General features: G+C 33.4%; 1 protein-coding gene and 1 pseudogene across 1 annotated transcript; one reads left to right on the forward strand and one right to left on the reverse strand.

The window, feature by feature from the left end:
• The first annotated feature begins 3,264 nt into the window (after positions 1 to 3,264).
• Positions 3,265 to 4,883, forward strand: LOC105798810 (1-aminocyclopropane-1-carboxylate oxidase homolog 1-like; annotated as a pseudogene).
• Positions 4,884 to 5,143: 260 nt separating this feature from the next.
• Positions 5,144 to 9,126, reverse strand: LOC105798811 (electron transfer flavoprotein subunit beta, mitochondrial). The gene is made up of 5 exons (XM_012629010.2): positions 8,944 to 9,126; positions 8,574 to 8,858; positions 7,147 to 7,227; positions 6,393 to 6,487; positions 5,144 to 5,509 (listed from the first exon to the last, which is right to left on the reverse strand). The coding sequence occupies exons 1-5, from the start codon at positions 9,010 to 9,012 to the stop codon at positions 5,284 to 5,286; spliced, it is 756 nt and encodes a 251-aa protein (XP_012484464.1). The 5' UTR covers positions 9,013 to 9,126; the 3' UTR covers positions 5,144 to 5,283.
• Between the last annotated feature and the right edge of the window lie 2,449 nt (positions 9,127 to 11,575).

Genomic DNA, 11,575 nt, shown 5'->3' on the forward strand with positions numbered 1-11,575 from the left:
ATGTGATATATGCTTCTGTGTAAGACCATGGCTAGGCTATGGCTTCGGTGTGTGATATGTGATTATGTGCAAGACCATAGTTATACTATGGTATTGTGAAAACAAAGTACTTAATTCCGTAACCATTCCCTAAATTGATTAAGAAAAGAGAGCGATAAATGGACCCAAGAGATTGAAATTGATCATTTATTGATATTGAGCTGAATCAAGTAAATTTTGTCATTGATTTTGTGATTGACAGGGAAGAATTAGTGAAATTATATATTGTATGATTGTTATAAGATGTTCGGTAAGAATTATTTTCTATGCCTATGAACTTACTAAGCTTACATAAGCTTACTCCTGTGCGTTTAATGTTCTTTGTAGATTGATGTGAAATCGGTGGATCGGATCAACACATCAGGGCACACTATCCAGATTACTTCGGTAAATTTTATCGTGCATCCTAAGGTTTATATGGCATGTATAGGGTTTAATTGAAAGAAAGTGAAGGTATTATAAACTTAGTTATCAACATTTTTTCACTAAAACAGTTTTGGACAGCAGCAGTAGTCCGACTTTGAAAATTCACCAAAAATTCTGGAAATCAAATTAGAGGTTGAATAAAATATGAAATTAAATTTTATTGAGTCTAGTTTTACATAGAAGAAAAGGTGTAAGCAAAAAAATTTCATATTATGAGAGATTTGAATTTTTTGGAGACAGGGTCAGAGTGATTTCGGAATCCCCTGTTTTGAATTTGAAAAATCATTAAAAATTGTATACAAATAGTTATGGGTTAGAATTTATATGTTTAAAATTATTAATGAGTATATTTTCAATATAAACAAATGAGAACATCATCCGAATCCCGTACAAGGAGATAATTAATTTTTAGTGAAGAAGGGTCGAAACTGTCAGACAGCAGAATAGGGATGACTTTAAAGAATAAACTGTACTTATTGACTAAACCATAAATTTTAAAAATTTTATGGTAAGAATATATGTGAGTGTAGTTTCAAAGAAATTTAGCTATCTTAATTCGGAGTTCCGTAGCTCAAGATATAAATAATTTAATAACTATGACTCGTGTAGACAACTTGATATGAACATAAGTAAATTGTGGAATTATGTGCAATTATTCTGTAAACTCCGGTAATGCTCCGTAACCCTGTTCTGGTGAAGGATGTGGATTAGGGGTGTTACAGGCCTGATCACTTTCCAAATTTTGGGAACAATGACCTTCCTCCCATTTAACTCAAAATTTCCCAACACAGCTGTTTTTTCCTCTCTAAGTTTTAGAATTTCCTCTAACTCCAAATAATGTTTCTTTTAAATGGAACCTATCTCAAAGAACACTTTTTAAGCAAGTACTCTTTGATCCAAGCAATCCAAAGAGATCCATGTCTTGCCAAAATGTTTTCTTATATGTTGGATAATACAAGCTTTATTCCAACTCTCAAGGTCCTTCATTCCAAGTCCACCCGCTTCTTTAGGAAGACAAATCTTCTTCCAACTCATCCTTGCCCCTTTAGCTGAGCCTTCATCACCCTTCCAAAAAAACTAGAACACATTTGGTTGATCTTTTTAAGAATTTCTTTAGGTAAAATGAAGTGCTTACACCAAAAATTTTGAATCTGAAAGATAACAGATTGAACCAATTGCATTCTCCCAACAAAACTCAATTGTTTCAGTCTTAAGTAAATATCCTAGACCTGATTCTCTCTAACAAAGGCAAGCAATCTTTCTTTGGAAGTCTCCTAGTAACTAGAGGAATACCAAGATATCTCACTGGCAACTGCCCAATTCTGAAACCAGTGGAACTTTAAATTAGATTGCGTTCTTCTTGTGACACACCTGCAACAAAAATCTCATTTTTTCCAGCATTTAACTGAAGCCCAGAAAGTTGATAAAAAATTGAAAGAATACTCCAAATACCTATCACAGAATCTGTTTTACCCTTGCAAAAGATAAGCAAATCATCTTCAAAGCACAGATGAATCAATTGAATGCGATGACATTTTGGACGAAAACTGAACACTCCTTCCTTTGCTCCCAAGTCCAATAGTTTCAAGATGATATTCATGGTAAAGAAAGGTAGGGTGACAATGGATCACCCTACCTAACTGTTGCGAGATAACCAACCATGCATTAACGAACACACATGGTGAACAACACAAATAGCGAACAGCCCAATTAGCGAACACATATGGCAGACAGTTCTAGCTCTAAGTCACATGACGGACAGTCCGAGCATAAGAAGGCTTGCGGACTATCAATATGCGAACTGTCATGCGAAGAAATTTTTTACGACAGGCTTGGCGGATTGTCTAAGCACATTGGCGAACTGTCTAACTGCAAGCATATCTGCAGACCGTCTAAATGCGAGCTACTCAGAGATAAAGTGAACTGAGAGATGAAGTGCTAGTTGTCTTCTTAAAGCAGAAAATCGATGTTTTGGTTTAATCTTTTGTTCAGTTCTTATGTTAAGATACTTAGTTAGGAACAAACTAAGTTGGTAATGACTTGATGTGTTTAGGTGCTGATTTCATAATCAGTTTGTGTACAAATTTTCTTATTTCCAATATATTAGTTGGATTAGTGATATGTTTGGAAAACAAAAAGATATATATTGTAATTTTCTAAAATGAAATATAGTGTTGAAAATCAGTTCATCTTGCTATTTCATTGTCTCGTTTTCTTTCTTTCTTAGTCTCAAAGCACCAAGAATAAACCTCAACTCAATGAATCAAAGCCTTCTTCAAGTCAACTTTGAAGGCACATCTAGCTGAAATTTTACCTCTGCCATACCCTCTAAAAGCATGAGCTAAAAGAGAATTATCAGATATGCTCCTCCCTTTTCCAAAAGCACTCTGGCGTGGTGAGACTAAATTAGGCAGAAGAGGTGTCAACCTTCTCACAAGGATCTTAGTTACACACTTGTAATTAACTGAGCAGTAAGAAATAGGCTTGAAATCAGCAACATTACTAGGTTTCTGCCCCTTGGGAATAAGCACCAAGGTGGTTGTATTGAAAGCAGGAAGCATTTCAGAGCTTTAAAAGAAGTATTGAACTGCAGCAAAAACATCCTCCCAAACTACAGACCGTGCACTCTTAAAGAAGTGAGGGGTATAACCATCAGGTCCTGGAGATTTTCCACTACCCTGCTCAAAAATTGCACTCTTAACTTCTTCCATGGTCACTGGTTTCACCAAATGCTGTTTACCTTCCTCATGCACAGAACATTGCAGAAGGTCCTTAAACAGAACACTTATTTATCCATGAATAAATTTGTTAGTCATTTAGTGGTAGTTGAGAATAGTTAAAGTTTGTTATTTTAGTCATTTTAAAATCCCTGTCATGTCTTAATACAAAGCAACTCCAAACAGATAAATTATGGCTGCTAGCTTTACAAGAGATTCCGGCACCCAAACTCCAACTACTTATGACAGATTCCAAGAGCTCAAAGCCTTTGACGACTCTAAATCAGGCGTCTAAGGTCTCGTCGACGCCGGAATAACCAAAATTCCCCGGATTTTCCGCCGGCCGAAGGTGGAGGACCATGATTCCGTCAAGCCAATCCCAACCCAGTTCACGATTCCAGTGATTGACCTTGAAAACATTAAAACCCGGTCCGATGAGGTGGTGGAAGGAATCCGGAAGGCGGGTGGGGAGGTTGGGTTCTTCCAGGTGGTCAATCATGGGGTGCCCCGAAGTGTGTTGGAAGGGATGTTGGCGGCGGCGCGTGGGTTTCACGAGCTTCCAACCGAAGTAAAGAAATCGTATTATACTAGGGAGAAAACGAAAAAGATTATATATGGAAGTAACTTTGATTTATATGAGTTGAGATTTGCAAATTGGAGGGACACTTTGTTTTGTGTTATGGGACCTGAACCTCTTCATCCTCAACAACTGCCTCTTGTTTGCAGGTACTCAAATCCCTAATATTTAAGCCTAACCCATCGAATGTTGTTAATATTTTTCATATTTTGCAGAGATATAACAATGGAGTACTCGAAACAGATTCATAAACTAGGAACAACTTTATTTAAGTTACTATCTAAGGCAATTGGGCTAACTCCAGACCACCTCATAGGGTTGGATTGTTCGAAAGGGCATTGTCTTTTGAGTCATTATTACCCGGCATGTCCTGAACCTGAGCTGACTCTGGGAACTACAAAGCACTCTGATCCTGATTTCCTCACCATCTTACTTCAAGATCATATTGGTGGACTCCAAGTTTTTCATCAAAATCAGTGGTTTGATGTTCCTTTTCTGCCTGGGGCTTTGGTTGTTAACATTGGATCTCTCTTACAGGTATGTTATGTTGCTTCAAAGATTGAATATACCTGTGCGGAATACATACATTTATTGAATATTCATACTCGACTCCTAGTAACATAGATGTAATGCATTTGTGATCCTCCAAATACTGTTTGATCGTATGTTGTTGCAGCTTATATCAAATGACAAACTGATAAGTGTGGAATATCAGGTATTGGCAAATGAGAAAGGCCCCAGAGTGTCAGTGGCATGCTTTTTCACTCCACATTTGTACCCTTCAACCAGGATCTATGGACCTATTAAGGAATTATTGTCGAAAGAAAACCCTCCATTGTACCGTGAGACCACAGTTGAAGACTTCATTAGTTACTATGATTCCAAAGGACTTGATGAGAAATCTGCACTTGCACACTTCAAGTTGCAACCTTAGCTCTCCATCACTCTTCAGCTTCCTAAGGATCTAAACCGCTTTGCACAAGGGTTTTGTGGCATTGAATATATAAAGCCTTTGAGAGAAATGATGCAAATAACAGCAGTTACCATGTATTTATATAACTTCTAATTGGATCTTTTTAGTTATCAACTTTTAAATTTTAATCAATTTGTCCTTTTTCTTTTAACTTACAAAGTGATCAGCCAAATCAAGTACTAAAATATTTGATTATTTAAACTATTCAAATTCTTCTATACTGAACTGATATAACTCATAAATCAAGAATTAGATGGTCATCATGAAATTTTGGGCATTGATTTTTTTTTTAAATGTTCTTGACACCGATTCAAACCGAATTCTACGGCACAACCAAATATGCTTAAGTATCTGAACTGAACATTAAGGTTCAACTCGGTTTTTGGTTTGCTCGGTCTTTCTGCTGAACAATTTCATAAAAAAATATTAGCTTTATTGAGCAGGAAGTTTAGACTTAAATTTCTGTAAACTCTTGTGTTTGAGTTTGAAGATCATTATTTGGACAAGTTGTGAATCAGCTTAGACCATTTACCACAGAAGTGAGGAAATGTTCAAATTACATGAGCTTCATTCTTAAGCTTGTCAATCAGCTCATCGACAGACGAGAGTATCACTCCGGCTTTTCTCTTGGGCGGTTCAGTGACTTGAACAACCTCTAAATCAGATTTGATTTCAACATTCAACTCTTCCGGAGTATACCTCTTTATCGGCTTTGATTTCGCCTTCATTATGTTGGGAAGCGTTGCATACCTTGGCTGGTTCAGTCTTAAATCAGTTCTGCATATCACAGAAAACTTGAAATGAGAATCCAGAAGACTGCCTATTATAAAAACTGTATTAAATTATCCAAAGCAATTCTTTATGTTGAACCGGACTCTTCATTTTTTCATAAAATATCCGTGCCTGACACCTTTGTATGATACATTCAGACATGAGTATGGGCCTACGGAGGTAGGATCCTCTAATGATAAGGGAAAACTTAGAAAAAAATTATTAACATACCCGAGTCTAAAACATACCCATACTTGAGACTTGCCTCGAGTCCAGATAACATAGGTACACATACGGTACCAATGGAAGTATATATTATAGACAGAGCAATTAAAAGGTTCCCATTATTGTCTTATTAAGCTGGTGCATTGTGCACAACTTCGTTACTTGAACTCAGGTGCCAACATTAGATATGAGCATGTATTCAACACAGGCACATTCAAATTTATTATTTTTATATTTTTCATGTATTTGAAGGATCTTTGGAGGGTCATATCCTCATTACCCATGTCCAAATACATATTGGACACGGGTGTAGAACACGTGTACTTCAAACAAAATGAAGAGTCCCAAGAACATAGATGCATGGTGTAAAAGATCGTAAGTTTACCACAACTGAACCACGAACGTTCAAGATCAGACTTACAAACTTAGCACAGACCCTCAACAGATAAGTCAGTCACGAATCCATGTGTTAGACATATACCCATATCCAACACCTATTCCAATAGTATAACAGTTAACAATTAACATGCTTACTCTCACAAACTAACAAATTTTGGTATGATTTGTCACCAGAGTAGCTTTAACGTGCCAGACACAAGTAACAAACTTCGGATTAGTGATAACTTACAATAAACATGAAAAGTTGATCGGATTAGGTACTTACGTTATCACAGCAGGTAAGTCTAAACAGAGTGTTTCAAGACCACCATCCACCTCTCTATCTACAGTTGCCACCTGTTTCTCCTTGTCCAACACAACCTACAAAAAACACAGCAGTCAAGACCACAAAAACATTTGACAAGCTACCATAGATGTTAGATACTTATTTTTCCCTAACTCTTCATTTAAAAACAAAAATTTGAATAACCCCTGTTTGTCACATATTTGGACATCCTCCAAGGACCCTCTGAATAGATGGAAATCTTTAAATAAATTGAGCATACTTGTGTCTAACACTCACATCTGAGTCCAAATAACATAAATGCAAAAAAAGTAAAGAAAAGAACAAAACCCACAGACATTCTAATACCCCTAACAACCAATCTCAAATTTTCTTCTTATGACCTTTGGTCAGTACTAGCTCATTTTACTTAGACTCAGGTGCAAGTGTTGCATACGAATGTGTCTGACAAGTGTACGTTCACTTTTTTCCACGTATTTGAAAGGTCATTGGAGGATCATATCCTCATACACATGTCATACACGTGAGCTTCAAGAAAAAAAGGAAAGAAAGGCAAGGGTTTTAGTTTCTAATTAACCGAATGTGATTTTACATCCAAGAAAAAGCAATACTAGTTCTGCTAAAGCTTTATATGAACTATGAAGACATATGTTATGAACCAAAAGAACAGATAAAATGCAAAGTAGTAAATAGCAATAGAAGGGTAGTTCCCAAATAAGATGACTGTTGAACTGACCTTTGAAGCAAATGTTCCTTGAGGCCACCCGAGTAGCGCAGCTATCATTTGCCCTGTTTGATTACAGTCGTCATCGATTGCCTACATAGAATCAGGATAATAAGAAAGTCATTTTCTATATAACTTCCTCCAACAAAAGAGGTAGTAAAAGAAGAAAAAGGAAGCCAGTTCTGATTAAAAACAATAAATATACAATGAAAGATTAACATGTCAAAGATCTGGTAAATTTAACTATGGCATACTCGTTTAAGGCTGAAATGTAGAGAAAAACTTCATCACGAAACTCTCTTGTCAATGAAATAGACACCTAAATGCCTCTTTTCAAGTAAGAAAACTTTGAAAATGTAAAATAGCTAAATGTGATGATCATAAGATGGAACTGGGTAATCTTTTCCGGAGAAAACTCCGATAAGATGAGAACGTTTTGAATAAATTAACTGAGATCATGACCAGACTTATCGGAAGGCAAAAGAGCAGTACATTAAAACAGGAAACACCATTCTTATTCAGTTTACTCCATGTTCTCAGTAATTATCAAGAGGGAAATGTTAACCGTTAAGGCAATGATTATAGAAAGTGTAATTTAATGAATTACTTTTTGTGAACCCAGGAAAAATAATGGGAATAAAATCCTAATCCTTAACTAGTGCCTGCACTGGTTATCCGAACTCATCATTTGAAACAGGAAAAAAAACCATATAAATACTCCAACTCTTCATTTTTTCTTCAAGTACCTGTGTTTAACACATTTTTGGGACATAGGTATGAAGATAATCCACCGAAGACTTCCCAAATACATAAACAAACTTAGAAAAATTAGACATATTAGTGTTGGACATATACTAGTATCCAATACGTGCACCCAAGAATCTGAGTGACATAGTCCTATATCCTTTAAATCTGCAATAACATTCAAAATCTCTTTCATTAAAGATTAAAAAAAAATCAGCATTTACATAATCAATCATCACTTTCAGCTCCATCTAATATAATGGACAACTACACTGTTATATAAACCATTTCAGCAAACACTTGGAAGATCAAAACTTCCCACAATTATAAAACAATCCAATGTAACCAACACCTTCAGATTATGTTGCTCTGATTCTTTATTTTTCTTGAAGTACCCATATCAGATGTTAGTAGGACATATTTTCCAAGATGTCCATGAAAATACTTTGAAAAATTTTAAGAAGCATACTCATGCAAGATAATTTACCTATATCCCATGTAACCTACATGTCAGATCTTTAAGCAAAAAATATCCTTAAAAAGAAAGACAACTAAGGGGAAAAACGAACTTTCACCCAAATTTAAAACAATCCCAAGTAACCACGACATTTAAGTTACTCACAGAACCAAACATTTCAGAATCTTTAAGCAAGAACATCCTTAAATAACAATGAATGAGCAACACTGAACCAAACCTGCTTTCCAAGAATGAGCAACCCAGGATTCTCAACCTCAACAAGCTTCTTCAAAACCTTAGCAACACTGAGAGGAACCAAATCACGAGCAGCTTCGACATGGATCCCTCTATCGGCACCCATAGCCAGACCCGTTCGAAGCGTATCGACGCAGTTCGAAGGTCCCATGGTGACCGCAACGACCTCCTTAGCCAACCCAGATTCCTTAATTTTCAAAGCCTCTTCTAAAGCTATCTCGCAAAACGGATTCATCGACATCTTCACATTCTGGGTTTCAACCCCACTCTACCCAAAGAAAAAAAAACATTTTTGTGGAAATTGTCATAAATTGATTTAAGGTTTAAAACCATGGGTCTCCATTGTTATTTACCTTATCGGGTTTGATTCTGATCTTAACGGCATAATCCACGACTCGCTTTACGGCTACCATTATCTTCATGGTTGGCAGTTCTTTGTCTTACGTCTTACAGCCGTTTTGGTCTTTGAAATTGGAGCTTTGGTAATGGAAGTTGAGACGTAGAGAACTATATAAATTGTTTTGGCACACCTGTCTATATTTGAATACACAATGATAAAAGGGAAAGAAGAGACGAATGACAAAAAAGGAAAATTAAATTAAATTTTATAAATAACAAAAATATCATTGAGATAAATAATATAGATATTCGTTTAAAAATAATACATAATTTTAATCTATTTTTAAAATTTTAATATAGTATATATTTAATATGTTATTATTTTCAATTAGCTTCAAGTCATATATTTCATTATTTATGATGTGTTATTTTTAAATACGTATTTATATCCTATATTTATTATTTACACGCGCACATGATATATATTTTTAATATTAATAATGTAATGCATTTAGTGTTCTATAATATATTTATGTGTCTATATGATTTTTCTTATAATAGCAATATAGCTACAATATATGATCTAGTAGTTACATACCATTCCTTAACTTTGCAAAATAATGATACACAATTAGTATTTAGTATGACATATCAATGTATGAGCCAAAAATGTTATATTTTTAGACTCACTTAAAGTTCACCAGTCACTTCAAATAAGATGGATATTCAACCACCTCAAATAGGCAATCTAATCAAAATATAAACAAGCTTGCTCAATATGCCCTTCAATGTATTATAAAGACCATTTTATTAAAAAAAAAAAAAGTTTATTTTCAACTTTATTTACGGAAATAGTTCACTTAAAACTTTATTTACCGAAATAGGCCAAAAAACTCAAAATGTGCCTACATGGAAGTATTTTAAGAGAAAATTTTAGAGTACTTAAACTAACTTTTTGAAAATTTACAAGAACAAGCCTTTATAAAGGCCTAAAGTGGCAGTACCATTTTTTTTGTGTCACCAATTAATGTAAAGATAAAACTTACAAAACAGATCTTTATAGGGGCCCAAAGTATCATTTTCCTTGTTTTTTTAAGTAATGTGGGATGTGAGATATGTGTATATATAGATTCATGAATAGGTTTGTAGCTTGTTCCTAGACAATGTGGGATTCTTTCCTCTTTTAACTAACAACATAAAATTAAAGGCTACACTATATTTTCTATTTTTTACTTATAGAGTTTAAATTTTTTACAAAAGTTAACATTTGTTACATTACAAATAAATTTTTAAACTCTATAAGTAAACAAATTATAAAATATAAAATGAGTATGGTAAAATATTTAAAAATAAATATTTAAAAATTACTAATAGTTGAGTGATCATTTTGTAAGTTTTATAATTTGATAACCAAAAATCATAGTTAAGAGACTACTAATGTAATTTAATCTAGATATAAAAATATGAAAAATAATTATTATATTTTATGTATATTATATATTTCTAAAAAAATTATTTAACATAAGTATATACTATGTTTAAATAGATTATCTATCTAGTCAAAATACATCGAAATAAATTTATCAGCATTCATTAGGTGATGAAAATTAAATTAAAATTAGGATTAAAAATTAATGAGTATAGTAAAATATTAAAAATAAATATTTAAAACAAGATATATTAATTTTTAAATTTACAAAAATATACTATTTGAGTACCAAATCCTCACCATTTATTTATTAATCAAACATTCATAACATAAAATAAAATAAATAAATAAAAATTAAAAGTATAACTTCTAAATTGAAGTAATGGAAAATCATTTTAAAAATTAGAATTGTATGGATATTAACTTCAAACATTTAAAATTGAATAGAATATTGCTGTATGTACAAGTTTCATATGTGCAATTTGTTCTTTTTTAATAGTCCTTTTGTATATGCTAACAATTCTAAAATGTAACAAGATTAAAGGATCTCAAAACATAATTTTATAATATGAGAAAGTGTTAACAAAATATAAAAAAATAGAAATTGCTTTGTAAAAATAATTATAAAATATAGTATAGCCTTTAATCTTATGTTGTTAGTTAAAAGAGGAAGAAATCCCACATTGTTTAGGAACAAGTTGCAAACCTATTAATGGCTTTATATATACGCATATCTCACATCCCATTTTACTTAAGAAAATAAGGGAAATGAGACTTTAGGTCTATATAAAGATATGTTTTGTTAGTTTTATTTCCACATTAATTGGTAGCGCAAAAAAATTTATGTTGCCATTTTAAGTCTTTATGAAGGCTTATTCTCGTAAATTTCCAAAAAATTGGTCTATATATTTTTTAAAATTGACTTTTTTTTGAAAATTTAGTCTGAGCATGGGCTAAAAGCGCGCTCACATCAGCGCACTTTTGCTGACATGGGGTAAAGTGCGTCCCCGTCAACGTGCTTTTTTTAAATTTCCCTTAAAATATTTCCACGTAGGCGCATTTTAGATTTTTTGGCCCATTTTAGTAAATAAAATTTTAAGTGACCCATTTCCGTAAATAAAGTTGAAAATAGACATTTTTTAATAAAATGGTCTATTATAAAATTTCCTCTAAAGATATTGTCTCATTTCATCAAATCTAAATATATTTTCTATTCA

This window comes from Gossypium raimondii, chromosome 9 (genome assembly GCF_025698545.1).
Source record: "Gossypium raimondii isolate GPD5lz chromosome 9, ASM2569854v1, whole genome shotgun sequence".
Lineage (NCBI taxonomy): Eukaryota > Viridiplantae > Streptophyta > Magnoliopsida > Malvales > Malvaceae > Gossypium > Gossypium raimondii.

Bases quoted from the DNA above. Each gene is read 5' to 3' on its own strand.
- LOC105798811 (XM_012629010.2), bottom strand. From the start codon at position 9,012: ATGAAGATAATGGTAGCCGTAAAGCGAGTCGTGGATTATGCCGTTAAG. The intron at 8,859-8,943 runs GTAAATAACAAT...TTCTTTGGGTAG, and splicing joins TCAGAATCAAACCCGATAAG to AGTGGGGTTGAAACCCAGAA. The intron at 5,510-6,392 runs GTAAGTACCTAA...TGTGATATGCAG, and splicing joins GACTTACCTGCTGTGATAAC to AACTGATTTAAGACTGAACC.